The sequence below is a fragment of the Chiloscyllium punctatum genome, chromosome 31 (assembly GCF_047496795.1).
Source record: "Chiloscyllium punctatum isolate Juve2018m chromosome 31, sChiPun1.3, whole genome shotgun sequence".
NCBI classification, from domain to species: Eukaryota; Metazoa; Chordata; class Chondrichthyes; order Orectolobiformes; family Hemiscylliidae; genus Chiloscyllium; species Chiloscyllium punctatum.
Genome location: NC_092769.1, coordinates 3,306,007 through 3,320,118, shown reverse-complemented (window position 1 = coordinate 3,320,118; position 14,112 = coordinate 3,306,007). Strand labels below are relative to the sequence as shown.

The following is a 14,112-nucleotide window of genomic DNA, read 5'->3' as shown; positions in this document are numbered from 1 at the left end:
GGACAGAGAGAGGCGGACAGAAAGGGGGGACAGCGAGAGGGGGGACAGATAGAGGGGAGAGAGATGTGAAAGAGTTTGGGAGACAGATAGAGGGGAACAGAGAGAGGTGGGAGATAGAAGAGGTCAGGGAGTGAGGGGACAGAGCGAGCGTCAGAGAGAGGGGCTACATAGAAACGGGTGACAGAGAGAGGGGGACACAGCGAGAAGGGCGACAGAGGGAGGGGAACAGTGAGAGAGGGGATCAGAGAAAGGGGAAGAGGGAGGGGGAAAGAGAGAGAGATGGGATGGAGATCAGAGAGAGTGGGAGTACAGGGAGGGGGACAGAGAGAGGGGGACAGGCAGAGGGGGACAGAGAGAGAGGGACAGAAAGGGGATACAGAGAGGGGGTTTCAAGATAGAGGGGAGAGAGACGGGAAAGAGAGTGGGGGACAGAGAAAGGGGAACAGAGAGAGGTGGGAGATAGAAGAGGTCAGAGGGGAGCAGAGAAAGGGATGGAAAAAGAGAGAGGGGGACAGAGAGAGAGGGACAGAGAGAGTGTGAACAGAGAGAGGAGTACAGAGAGAGAGGGGGCGGTGGAGAACAGAGAGGGGGAACAGAGAGGGGGTCAGAGAAAGTGGGAAGAGAGATAGGGGACATTGAGATGGGGATGGGAACAGGGGGGGAGAGAGAGGGGGACAGAGAGACGGGGAGAGAGAGGGGGGAGAGAGAGGGGGGACAGAGAGGTGTGGACAGAGGGGGGACAGAGAGAGGGGAACCGAGAGAGGGGGAGATAGAAGAGGTCAGGAAATGGGGAAACTGAGAGAGGGGGCAGAGAGAGGGGCAACATAGAGACGGGCGACAGACAAAGGAACAGACAGAGAGGGGAACAGAGAGATGGGGACAGAGAGGGGAGATAGAGGGGGTGATGGGGGGTGGGGACATAAAGAGGAGCGACAGAGAGAGACAGGGGACAGAGAGAGGGGGGAACAGAGAGAGGGGGACAGAGAGAGGGGACAGAGAGAGTGAACAGAGAGAGGGGTACAGAGAGAGAGAGGGACGGTGGATCTAAGAGCGACGGAGTACAGGGAGGGGGAGAGAGAGATGGGGACAGAAAGGGGGGACAGAGAGAGAAGGGGGCAGGTAGACGGGGAGAGAGAGGGGCAAGAGAGTGGGGGACAGAGAGAGGGGACAGAGAGAAAGTGAACAGAGAGAGGGGTATAGAGAGAGAGAAAGGGGACGGGGATCAGAGAGAGAGGGAGTACAGGGGGGGAGACAGACAGAGGGGGACAGAGAGAGGCGGAGAGAAAGGGGGGACAGAGAGAGGGGTGACAGATAGAGGGGAGAGAGATGGGAAAGAGTTTGGGAGACAGATAGAGGGGAACAGAGAGAAGTGGGAGATAGAAGAGGTCAGGGACTGAGGGGACAGAGCGAGCGTCAGAGAGACGGGCTACATAGAAACGGGTGACAGAGAGAGGGGGACACAGCGAGAAGGGCGACAGAGGGAGGGGAACAGTGAGAGAGGGGATCAGAGAAAGGGGAAGAGGGAGGGGGACAGAGAGAGAGATGGGATGGAGATCAGAGAGAGTGGGAGTACAGGGAGGGGGACAGAGAGAGGGGGACAGGCAGAGGGGGACAGAGAGAGGAGGACAGAAAGGGGATACAGAGAGGGGGTTTCAAGATAGAGGGGAGGGAGACGGGAAAGAGAGTGGGGGACAGAGAGAGGGGAACAGAGAGAGGTGGGAGATAGAAGAGGTCAGAGGGGAGCAGAGAAAGGGATGGAAAAAGAGAGAGGGGGACAGAGAGAGAGGGACAGAGAGAGAGTGAACAGAGAGAGGAGTACAGAGAGAGAGGGGGCGGTGGAGAACAGAGAGGGGGAACAGAGAGGGCGTCAGAGAAAGTGGGAAGAGAGATAGGGGACATTGAGATGGGGATGGGAACAGGGGGGGAGAGAGAGGGGGACAGAGAGACGGGGAGAGAGAGGGGGGACAGAGAGGTGTGGACAGAGGGGGGACAGAGAGAGGGGAACCGAGAGAGGGGGAGATAGAAGAGGTCAGGAAATGGGGAAACAGAGAGAGGGGCAACATAGAGACGGGCGACAGACAGGGGAACAGACAGAGAGGGGAACAGAGAGATCGGGACAGAGAGGGGAGATAGAGGGGGTGATGGGGGGTGGGGACATAAAGAGGAGCGACAGGGAGAGACAGGGGACAGAGAGAGGGGGACAGAGAAAGGGGGACAGAGAAAGGGGTGGACAGAGGTGGTAACAGAAAGAGGGGAGACGGAGAGAGGGGACAGAGAGTGAGGGGGACGAGGAGAACAGAGAGAGGGGAGGTAGTGGGGCAGAGAGAGTGGGACAGAGAGAGCGGGACAGAGAGAGGCGGACAGAAAGGGGGAGACGGGGGAAAGAGAGAGGGGTAGAGAGAGGCGGGACAGAGAGGGGGACAGAGGAGGTGGACAAAGAGGGGAGCACACGGAGAGGGAGAGAGAGGGGGGACAGAGAGAGGGGGAGGTAGAAGAGGACAGGGAGTGGGGGGACAGAAAGAGGGGGGTCAGAGAGAGGGGCGACATAGAGATGGGCGACAGAGAGAGGGGGAAACAGCGAGAAATGCGACAGACAGAGGGGAACTGAGAGAGAGGGGGACAGAGAGACGGAGACAGAGAGTGGGGAACAGAGCGGACGACAGAGAGGGGGCGAGTGTGGCAGAGAGAAGGGGGACAGAGAAAGGAGGGACAGAGAATGGGGGGAGCAGAGAGAGGGGGACAGAAATACAGTGAACAGAGAGACGGGTAGAGAGAGAGAGGAGGGATGGGGGACAGAGAGAGGGGGGACAGAGATGGGGACAGAGAAATGGGGGAGAGAGATAGGGGGACAGAGAGATGGGGACGGGGCAGAGAGCGGAACAGAAAGAGGGGGCAGAGAGAGGGAGAGAGAGGGGGACGGAGAGGGGGACAGAGAAGGGGACAGAGTGGGGGTCAGAGAGAGGGGGCAGAGATAGGGGTACAGAGGGGCGCGACCAAGAGTGGGGACAGAGAATGTGGGACAGAGAAGGGGTAAAGAGTGTGGGGGCAGAGAGAGGTGGTGACAGAGCGAGGGGCGGACAGCGAGAGGGGTACAGAGGGAGGGGGGCAGTTTTGAATGGGGTTGGGCGAGGGGGCGGTGTTGGACGAAGATGGGGAGTGGGGCGGTGTTGGACGGAAATCAGAAAGGGGGCGGTGTTGGATGGGGTTGAGAGGAGTTGTGAAGGACGGGGTTTGGGAGAGGACGGTGTTAGACCGGGTTGAGGGAGGGGGCCATGTTGGATGGGGATGGGGAGTGGGCGGTGTTGGATGGGGTTGTTGGGAGGGGACAGTGTTGGAAGAGATTGGGGAGCGGTGGTGTTGGACAGGGTTGGGGAGGGGGCGGTGTTGGACGAAGTTGGGAATGGGCGATGTTGGAAGGTGTTGGGGTTGGGGGCGGTGTTAGACGGGGTTGAGAAGGGGGCGGTGTTCGACGGGGTTGGGGGAGGGGGCGATGTTGGACAGGGTTGGGGTTGGGGGCTGTGTTGGACGGGGTTGGGGAGGTGTCTGTGTTGGATGAGTATGATGGTGGGGACGGTATTGGACAGGGATGGAGGCGGGGGCGGTGTTGGCCGGGGTTGGGGTGGGGGCAGTGTTGGACGGGGTAGTGTGAGTTGGCGGTGTCGGACGTGCTTAGGGATGGGGCGGTGTTGGATGGGGTGGGGGAGGGGGCGGTGTTGGACGGGTTTGGGGGAGGGGGCCGTGTTGGACGGGGTTGGGGAGAGGTCGGTGTTGAACGTGGTTGGGCGGGGGCGGTGATGGATGGTGTTGGGGAGGGGGCGGTGTTGCACGGGTTTGGTGGAGGGGGCCGTGTTGCCCGGGATTGGGGAGAGGTCGGTGTTAAACGGGGTTGCGAGAGGGGGCGGTTTTGGACAGTGTTGGTAGTATGGACGGGGATGAGGAGGGGGCAGTGTTAGACGGGGTTGGGGGAAGTGCGGTGTTGGACGGGGTTTGGGGAGTTGGTGGTGTTGGACGAGTATGGGGGGCGGTGTTGGACGGGGTTGGGGAGGGGATGGTGTTGGACAGTGTTGGGGAGGGGTCGGTGTCGGACAGGCTTGGAGAGTTGGCGGTGTTGTACGTGGTTGGGGGAGTGTGCCGTGTTGCACGGGGTTGGTGGAGGGGCGGTGTTGGACGGGGTTGGCGAGAGGAGAGTGTTGGACGGGGTTATGGCGGGGGAGATGTTGGACGGGGTTGGGGGAGGTTGCGGTGTTGGACGGTGTTGGGAAGGGGCTGGTGCTTGACGGGGTTGGGGAGGGGGCAGTGATGGACGGGTTTGTGCTAGGCAGCGGTGTTGGATGGGGTTGGGGATGGGGCAGTGTAAGATGTGGTTGAGGGAGGGGGCAGTGTTGGACAGGGTTGGGGGAGTGCGGTGTTCGACGGGGTTGGGGAGGATGCAGTGTTGGATTAGGTTGGGGAGGGGGTGGTTTTGGGCGGTGTTGGGGAGGGCGTGGTGTTGGACTGGGTTGATGAGGCAGCGGTGTTGGATGGTGTTGGGGGAGGGGGCGGTGTTGGACGGGGTTTGTGAGTGGGTGGTTTGGGACACGGTTGAAGGTGGGGAGGTTTTGGATGGTGTTGGGGAGGTTGTGGTGTTGGACGGGATTGGGGAGTAGATGGTGTCGGATGGGGATCTGGAGGCAGCAGTGTTTGGCGGTGTTGGGGGACGCGTTGATGTGGGACGGGTTTAGGATAGGGGGTGTTTTGGGACAGGGTTGGGGAGGAGGCGGTGTTGGACGATGTTGGGGGAGGGGGAGGTGTGGGATGGGGTTGGGGGAGGGGGAGGTGTGGGTTGGGTTTGCGTGGAAGGGGCGGTGTTGGACGAGTTTGGGGAGGGGGCGATTTTGGACCGGATTGGGGAGGGAGTGGTGTCAGACGGTGTTGGGGAGGTGGCGGTGTTGGGCGGTGTTGGGGTGGAGTTAGTGTGGGACAGGTTTGAGGCAGGGGGTGTGGGACGGGTTTGGGGGTGGGGTTGTTATTGGACAGGGTGTAGAGGGGGCGGATTTGGACAGGGTTGAGGTGGGCGGTGTTGGACAGGGATAGGGAGTTGGTGGTGTTGGGTTCGGGTTTGTGTGGGACGGGTTTGGGGGAGGGGGTGGTGTGGGACGGGTTTGGGGGAGGGGGTGTTGTGGTACAGGTTTGGGAAGGGGGCCGTGTCGGACGGGGTTGGGGAGGCAACAGTGTTGGATGGGGTTGGGGAGGGGGCGGTGTTGGAGGGGTTATGGAGGGACCAGTGTTGGACGGGATTGGGGAGGGGGTGGTATTGGACAGGTTTGGGGAGGTTGTGGTGTTTGAGGGGTTTGGTGAGGCAGCGGTGTTGGATGGTGTTGGGGAGGGGGTGGTGTTGGACAGGTTTAGGAAGGGGCGGCGATGGACGGTGTTGGGAGGGCGGTGTTGGATGGGATTGGGAGGGGGCGGTGTTGGGGGGATGGGGCAGTGTTGGATGGGGTTGGGGAGGGGGCAGAGTTGGACGGGGTTGGGGAGGGTGCAGTGTTGGACGGGGTTGAGGGAGGGGGCAGTGATGGATGGGGTTGGGGGAGGCGGCAGTGTTGGGTGGTGTTGCGGGAGGGGTTGGTGTGGGAAGGGTTTGGGGAGGGGGTGTTGTGGTACAGGGTTGATAACGGGGCGGTGTTGTTCGGGGTTGGTGGGTGGGTGGTGTTGGCCGGTCTTGAGGGAGGGGGAGGTGTGGGACAGGTTTGGGGGAGGGAGCGGTGTTGGACGGGTTTCGGGAGGGGGCGGTGTTGGACGGGGTTGGGGGGGCAGTAATGGACCGGGTTGGGGAGGCGACGGTGTTGGATGGTGTTGTGGGAGGGGTTGGTGTGGGAAGGGTTTGGGGAGGGGGTGTTGTGGTACAGGGTTGATAACGGGGCGGTGTTGTTCGGGGTTGGTGGGTGGGTGGTGTTGGCCGGTCTTGAGGGAGGGGGAGGTGTGGGACAGGTTTGGGGGAGGGAGCGGTGTTGGACGGGTTTCGGGAGGGGGCGGTGTTGGACGGGGTTGGGGGGGCAGTAATGGACCGGGTTGGGGAGGCGACGGTGTTGGATGGTGTTGTGGGAGGGGTTGGTGTGGAAAGTGTTTGGGGGAGGGGGTGTTGTGAGACAGGGTTTGGGAGAGGGCGGCGTTGGTCGGGGTTGTGGGATGGGCGGTGTTGGACGGGGTTGGGGAGGCGGCAGTGTAGGGCGGTGTTGGGGTGGGGTTGGCGTGGGAGGGGTTTGGGGAGGGGGTGGTGTAGGACGGGTTTGGGGAGGGGACTTTGAGGTACAGGCTTGGGGAGGGGGTGGTGTCGGTCGGGGTTGGGGACGCGGTGGTGTTGGACGGTGTTGGGGGAGGGGGAGGTGTGGGACGGGTTTGGGGAAGGGGCGGTGTTGGATGGATTTGGGGAGGGGTCGGTGTTGGATGGAGTTGGGGGATGGTGCGCTGTTGGACGGGTTTGGGAGGGGTGGTGTTGGACGGGGTTGGGGAGGGGGAAGCTTTGGACGGGGTTTGCTGGAGTGTATGGTGTAGGACAGTGGTGGGGAGGGGCCAGTGTTTGACGCGTTTGGGGAGGCAGGTGTGTTGGACGGTGTTGCGAAGGGGCGGTGTTGGACGAGTTCGGGGAGGGGGCGATTTTGGACCGGATTGGGGAGGGAGTGGTGTCGGATGGTGTTGGGGAGGTGGCGGTGTTGGGCGGTGTTGGGGGTGGAGTTAGTGTGGGACAGGTTTGAGGCAGGGGGGTGTGGGACGGGTTTGGGGGTGGGGGTGTTGTGGGACAGGGTGTGGAGGGGGCGGTTTTGGACAGGGTTGGGGTGGGGCGGTGTTGGACGGGGTTAGGGAGTTGGTGGTGTTGGGTTCGGGTTGGTGTGGGACGGGTTTGGGGGAGGGGGTGTTGTGGTACAGGTTTGGGAAGTGGGTCGTGTCGGACGGGGTTGGGGATGCAGCAGTGTTGGATGGGGTTCGGGAAGGGGGCGGTGTTGGACGGGGTTATGGAGGGACCAGTGTTCGACGGGGTTGGGGAGGGGCCAGCTTTGAACGGGGCTGGGGGAGTGGGCGGTGTTGGATGGTGTTGGGAATGGGGGCGGTTTTTGATGGGGTTGGGCAAGGGGGGAGGGTTGGACGAGGTTGGGGGAGGGGGCAATGTTAGATCGGGGTTCTGAGTGGGTGGTGTTGGACAGGTTTGGGGGAGAGGGAGGGGAAGTGTTGGATGGGTTTGGTGAGGGGGTGGTGTTGGACGGGTTTTGGGATGGGGCGGTCTCGGATGGGGTTGGGTTGACAGCGGTGTTGGACGTTGCTGGGGAGGGGGCGGTGTTGGACGGTGTTGGGGAGGGGGCGCTGTTCGAACGGGTTGGGGAAGGGTGTGGAGTTGGGCAGGTTTGGGGAGGGGGCGGTGTTTGATGGAGTTGGGGGAGGGGGTGTAGGGGGTAGTGTAATTTTTAAACGGTTAGCTGCCTTTTAGTCTTTTCTACCTCATAGTAAACACAAGCAGACACTCAACTGTTGCCGGACCTCCCCCACGTTTATATGAATGAAACAGTTGTAACAGCTTTCCTCGATAGTTGAGAGGCCGCCCTTAACCACAGTTGTACAACATCATCCATATAAGGGAAGAATGGGAAGCTCAAACACTGATTGGCCAAGTGAATGATAAAAGAATCCCAGGCACCAGAACCCAAATAAGGAAAACAGTGGGGAATCCGAGCACTCGTTGGTCAAGGCAGCAGTAGAAAACCCAGCCCACATATACATGTATATAATGTGTGGAGATTACTATGCTTGTGTGTGTGTACCTTTGGGAACAGCACCCGACTTTGCAAAGTTGAATGAAAAGTTTTGGACTGACTCCTCCGTGTCTTTGTTCCTGGGAAGGGAAATAAAAAGTGCCGTAGATGGGGCTGGATAGCCACTTATCTCGCACAATTGGGGGCTCATCCGGGATGAAATAATTATTGCCGGGGGGGGCAGTCTCTTCGGCTCACGGATCAAGCCTGATTACAACAAAGACGCGTCTAGTATATATTTATACTTCTCACTGATCGGCTTGGTCCGTTGGCCGTCGGCCATAAGACGATGTGACCCCGCTCATTTAAAAATAATTTTGAATCCTGGAAAAGGAACACACGGACGAGTGCTGGGACGACCGGTTAGTGACTATACACGGGGGTACACACATTTTAAAAGGCCAGACAACTCCGTGCACGGATCAAGGTAAGAGATTCTTTTGTTCTTCCTTGTTGGCCGCGTGGTTTTGACGGTCATCTGTGAAAACGCTTTGGGCGTTTAAGACCAGGACTGAAGATAAACCACGGGAAATTGTGGTTTTGACGGTCATCTGTGAAAACGCTTTGAGCGTTTAAGACCAGGACTGAAGATAAACCACGGGAAATTGTGGTTTTGACGGTCATCTGTGAAAACGCTTTGGGCGTTTAAGACCAGGACCGAAGATAAACCATGGGAAATCAGACTTCTAGATTTACTAAGGAAAAGTCAGGGAAGACTGCAAATGGGAAAGAAATACCCCCCGATAGTCCATTAGGTCGGAAGTTAAGTCTATGGACGGACAGTAGTAGAACGAAGGACTTAAAGAAAGAGACCATGATAAAATATTGTTGTTTTATATGGACCAAAGCACCTATCCGCGCCCCCTCGGTAGTTTGGTCCGAGTATGGGTCTGATGAAGACTGGGTGTGTCAAATCCTAAATGTATATGTTAACAGAAAACAACCGTTTGACCCAGAGGAGAGCAAATATGCCGCCGCCTGGTTGGCGGGAGACGGCGAGAGACCCACGCGTCTCTATCCTCTGATTCCCCAAACAGACCCGAGGAAGCCCCAGAAGTCTTGGGACATCCTCACCGACGGTTTGCCACCGTCTTCCCCGCCCCCGTATATACCACCCATGCACGACCAGGCGTCCAGCGCGGACCTCCCTCCTGCGACGGATAATTCCGAGTCCCAGCAGGCTACGACCAGTGAGGAAGGGACTGCTGGGGGGGGTACAGGAGGGGGCACAGAACTCACCCCAGGCACTAGGAAATCAGTCCGACTCGAGATGCGGAGAGGTCGAGAAGAGGGATTGAGAGCTGGGAGGAGTGATAATATTGAACAGCTGAACCCCTTACGAGAGGTGCCGTTTGGGAACGAACGGACCGGGTTCGTAGTACAACCTTTAAATTCTGGGGATATCCGGCAACTCCGTAATGAACGACCCCGTCTACTGGACGACCCCGTCAGTGTGGGAATACAACTGGACCAATTTCTGGGGCCCAGTATATACACATGGGCTGAACTGCAGGCCATGATGAGAATACTATTTAATTACGATGAAATTGTTATGATCCGGAATAGTGCAATGGCCATTTGGGATAGGGAGCATCAGGACGGCCCTCAGCGTGGAGAGCAGAAGTACCCCTTAGAGGACCCCCGGTGGGATCATAACGACGCGGGGGGAAGGGCCAATATGACAGACCTCAGAAGCCTTATAATCAGGGGAATCCAAACCTGCGTGCCCAAACAGCGGAATTTCGCAAAAGCATTTGAAGTTGGACAGAAAAAGGATGAATCCCCGAGTGAGTTTTTAGACCGTTTGCGGGAGTCCATGCAAAAGTATTCAGGTTTAGACCCCGATGGGGAAATAGGCAAGAGCATGCTTAAGGTACACTTTGTGACTAAGTCATGGCCTGACATTCAGAAGAAATTACAGAAAGTGGAGGATTGGGCTGAAAAGGATGTTGCAGAATTATTACGGGAAGCACAGAAGGTGTACGTTCAGAGGGATGTAATAAGGGAGAAACATAAGACAAAATGATGGTGGCAGCCGTACGGGAAGCTTGTAAGTCCACCGGAATGGGGGAGGGAGGTTATGGGGTGGAAAGAGGAACGTCGAAGAAAAGTTGGAGAGGGAGAGAAGCGAGACGGGGCAGAAGTGAGAGAGGAAGAATTAGCCGTTACCATGTCATACCTTAGTGAGTCCCGATTGACAGAGATAGACCCTAGGGTTTGGGTCGCCAAAGGGAACTGGGGGGGACTCGCAATTCGACCTGTGGAGGTAAAATTAAAGCCCCAGAGCCCCGACGTCAGAGTGCGCCAATACCCCATCTCTTGGGAAGGGAGGCAGGGCCTGAAGACAGTTATGGAAGACCTAATAAAAGATGGATTGGTAGAGCCCTGTATGTCACGATACAATTCCCCCATCCTGCCGGTCCGGAAGTCGGATGGGAGCTACCGAATGGTCCAAGACCTAAGGGAGGTAAATAAAATTGTCCAAGTACGGCACCCTGTGGTACCGAACCCATACACTATTCTGGGGCGAATCCCCCCGGACCACGGCTGGTTTAGTGTTATAGACTTAAAGGATGCCTTCTGGGCGTGTCCCCTGGACAAGGACAGTAGGGATCTTTTTGCTTTTGAATGGGAGGATTCTGATACTGGCAGAAAACAACAGTACAGGTGGACCGTACTCCCCCAAGGATTCACTGAGTCCCCGACTCTGTTCGGGCAAATTCTGGAACAATTATTGGAGGGACTAACCTTGTCCCCGGCCCTTAAGCTTATACAATACGTGGACGATCTCCTTTTATCCGGACCGGCGGAGGAGGACGTCCTACTTGGGACTAATGCCCTGTTAAATTACCTAGCTGAGAAGGGGTTAAGAGTGAGTCAGAAGAAGCTCCAATATGTCGAGAAAGAGGTTAAGTACCTGGGACACTTGATAAGCCAGGGACAGAAACGAATAAGTCTGGAAAGAGTGCGGGCAATAATCGAACTAGGCCTCCCAACGACCAAGAGGGAGTTGCGGAAGTTCTTGGGACTCTTAGGCTATTGTCGGTTATGGATAGACGACTATGCCCCCCTTACTAAAGACTTGTACCTAAAACTCATTGAGGAGGCACCCAACAGAATAAAATGGGAGGAGGAGGAGAAAAAGTTAATTGAAATCCTAAAAGGAAAATTGATGGCCGCACCTGTTTTAAGCTTGCCGGATTTTAGTAAGACATTTCGCCTCTTTGTGAACTCCTGAGAGGGAACCGCTCTTGGAGTGTTGACCCAGGACTGGGGGGGTAAAAGGAAGCCCGCGGCTTTCCTGTCAAAAATTCTGGATCCAGTCTCCCGAGGGTGGCCGGAGTGTGTCCAAGTGGTGGCAGCCACGGCAAAGCTGGTAGAGGAAAGCAGGAAGTTGACTTTCGGGGCCCCCTTGACAGTCACTACTCCCCACCAGGTTAGAACTATTCTGAATCAGAAAGCCGGGAGGTGGCTGACTGACTCGAGAATTCTGAAATATGAAGCCATATTGTTAGACCGAGAAGACCTCCGAATAGAAGTCGGGGGCTGCCAGAACCCGGCGGACTTTCTTTGGAAAGGGGAAGGGGAGGAGGAACTGGAACACTGCTGTCCAGACATAATAGAGTCCCAGAGTAAAGTGAGGGAAGATCTGAGGGATACCCCCTTACATGCAGGTAGGCGGTGGTACATTGATGGGTCCTCTCGAGTGATAGATGGGAAGAGACACAACGGTTATGCAGTCATTAGTGAGACTGGTTGGGAATTAGTGGAAAGTGGACGGCTACCGAATGCCTGGTCCGCACAAACGTGCGAATTGTACGCCTTGCACCGGGCTCTGAGGAATTTAAAGGGAATAGCCGGGATAATCTACACTGACTCTAAGTATGCCTTTGGGGTAGTACACACCTTTGGGAAGATCTGGAAAGAAAGGGGAATGATAAATAGTAGAGGAAAGGAGTTGGTCCACGAGGAACTAGTAGCCATGATCTTGGAGGATTTGTTGCTGCCACAAGAGATTGCAGTAGTACATGTGAAAGGACACCAGAAAGACGATAAAATAGAGACCCTGGGGAATCAATTGGCAGATGAACAGGCAAAATTGGCTGGGATGGGGAAGGAAGTAATAAACTGCCTGGTAAGGATTCCACAGATATCCGAAATTACCGAAGTGCCCACGTTTACTGACAAAGAAGAAACTCTTCTCGCGTCTCTGGGGGGTACAAAGGATAGGGAAGGCAAGTGGACCTTACCCGATGGCCGCCAGCTACTAAATCGACCGTTGACGCGGGACATTATTGCCCGTTTACACCAAGGGGGTCACTGGGGCGCCCAGGCACTGTGTGATGCCTTCCTGCGCCGATATGCTCACCCTGGTCTGTACACGGTAGCCAAGCAGGTCACAGGAGATTGTATAACATGTCGAAAGATTAACAAAAGGGGGCTGCGGCAGCATGCAAGACAAGGGGGTAGGAGTCCGGCCTATAGGCCGTTTGAGTATGTTCAGGTAGATTACACTGAGCTCCCCCCCATAGGTCGCCTGAAATATCTATTAGTAGTGGTAGATCACCTGACAGGATGGGTGGAAGCTTTCTCCACTACCACGGCAACGGGCAACTCAGGTTAGCAAGATTCTACTCGAGCAAATCATCCCACGATTTGGGCTACCCCGCGCTATTGACTCTGACCAGGGGAGCCACTTCACCTCGACCGTCCTCCAGAATGTAGTGCAAGCAATGGGGATTGACTGGGATTTGCACACCCCCTGGCATCCCTCCTCCTCGGGCAAGGTCGAAAGAATGAACCAGACCATCAAAAAGCAGCTAACCAAGCTCACTAGTGAAATCGGCCTGCCTTGGACCAAATGCCTACCCCTTGCCCTGTTGCAAATTCGCACCCAGCCAAGGCGGGATTTGGGCGTCTCCCCTTTCGAAATGTTATTTGGCCTCCCGTTCCATGGGCCGAAGGGGGAACCTCCTGTATTTGAGTCTCGGGATATGTTTGTGCAAAAATATGTGGTGGCTCTGGGGTCTGCTCTATCTCGTTTACGCCAACAGGGACTTTTGGCACAGACGCCGCCCCTCGAGTTTGCGGTGCACACCGTCAAGCCGGGTCAGTGGGTCCTGATTAAAAGCTGGAAGCAACGTACCCTCGAACCAACTTGGGACGGTCCCTTCCTGGTACTTTTGACGACCGAAACGGCTGTCCGTACGGCCGAAAAGGGCTGGACACATTACACTCGAGTCAAGGGACCAGTGCCACAACCGACGGAGGACGAACGAACCTCTCTGACAAAGGCATCTAAGGAACAGAGACCCTGAGAACGAACTAATCGGACTTTGGCGAGTCTAAAGGAACTGTGCCCTCGGGCTACGGGTGTCGCGACAAAATGCGGTCAATCGTATTGTTAACTTGCTATGCCATTGTCCTTGGGCTGGGTCATAGTGTGCGTGTTACCCAATTTGGTCTCCGGATGAAACAAATAGAGGACCGTCAGTGGTTCACCATCTCCGTGCTTGCCAACCAATCAACACAGACACTTAGCTTAGACCTATGTGAGTTGGTGCCCTGTAGGACTAAAAGTCAACTGAATCAAACTAAGCAGAATCTAGAGAGAGAAAGGGGATTCCAGGGTCAGACGTTAGTATTACAATTGTATGGTAGGGAAGGCCTAAGTAGGCTTCCAGCCCCCGGGGTCCAGGCTATGGTGTCAGTTGTCCGTGATCCCATCACCCCTGGACGAGATTGTGGGCATAATCGGTGCAATCCGCTTTATCTGACCATAAAGAACTTGGAAAAGAACGAGGCGAGACTTAATAGAACAATAGTGGGTATTAGAGTTGGGGGCCAGGCAGGATGGGGGGGGGGGAATGCAGCTGTGCTGCACGTATATCACGGTCATTGAAGCTGAGTCTGGGGGCTCATCCACCACTGATAAGCAGGAAAAGATTCGAATAATTGAGACAACGGATTTGGAAAAGACCTTTGAAATAGAAACGGGATACGGGGAGGCGAATGCCTGGATGGAATGGGTCAAATATACTGTGAGGAGCATGAAAAAGAGTGATTGCTACGCATGCACGAGTGCCCGCCCTAACCCTCAGGTGGTCCCATTCCCGCTGGGATGGGAGAAACACCCACGAGCCATGGACTGCATGATAAGGCTGTACCAGGACCGAGAGGCCTGGAACGACCCCACTTGTCGACCCTTGAGTTTGAAGTTTCCCCCGTCAGGACTGAGGGGGCGCCCCGCCCGCCATCATTCTCAGGGGTAACGGGTACGCACCAGGCCTGCGTCTCTCGGACGGGTCTACAGTGGGACGACGATGTGGGG

The 14,112-nt window shown here is 56.5% G+C and overlaps 1 protein-coding gene across 1 annotated transcript; it reads left to right on the top strand.

The window, feature by feature from the left end:
* The first annotated feature begins 8,898 nt into the window (after positions 1-8,898).
* LOC140456853 (uncharacterized) lies at positions 8,899-13,638 on the top strand. Its single transcript, XM_072550785.1, has 2 exons — positions 8,899-9,568; positions 12,836-13,638. Exons 1-2 carry the CDS (start codon positions 8,899-8,901, stop codon positions 12,907-12,909), a joined length of 744 nt encoding a protein of 247 aa, XP_072406886.1. The 3' UTR covers positions 12,910-13,638.
* The last annotated feature ends 474 nt before the right edge of the window (positions 13,639-14,112 follow it).

Coding starts and splice junctions, on each gene's coding strand:
- LOC140456853 (XM_072550785.1), top strand. CDS start 8,899: ATGCACGACCAGGCGTCCAGCGCGGACCTCCCTCCTGCGACGGATAAT. Junction 9,569..12,835: donor GAAAAAGGATGAATCCCCGA/GTGAGTTTTTAG, acceptor TTACGCCAACAG/GGACTTTTGGCACAGACGCC.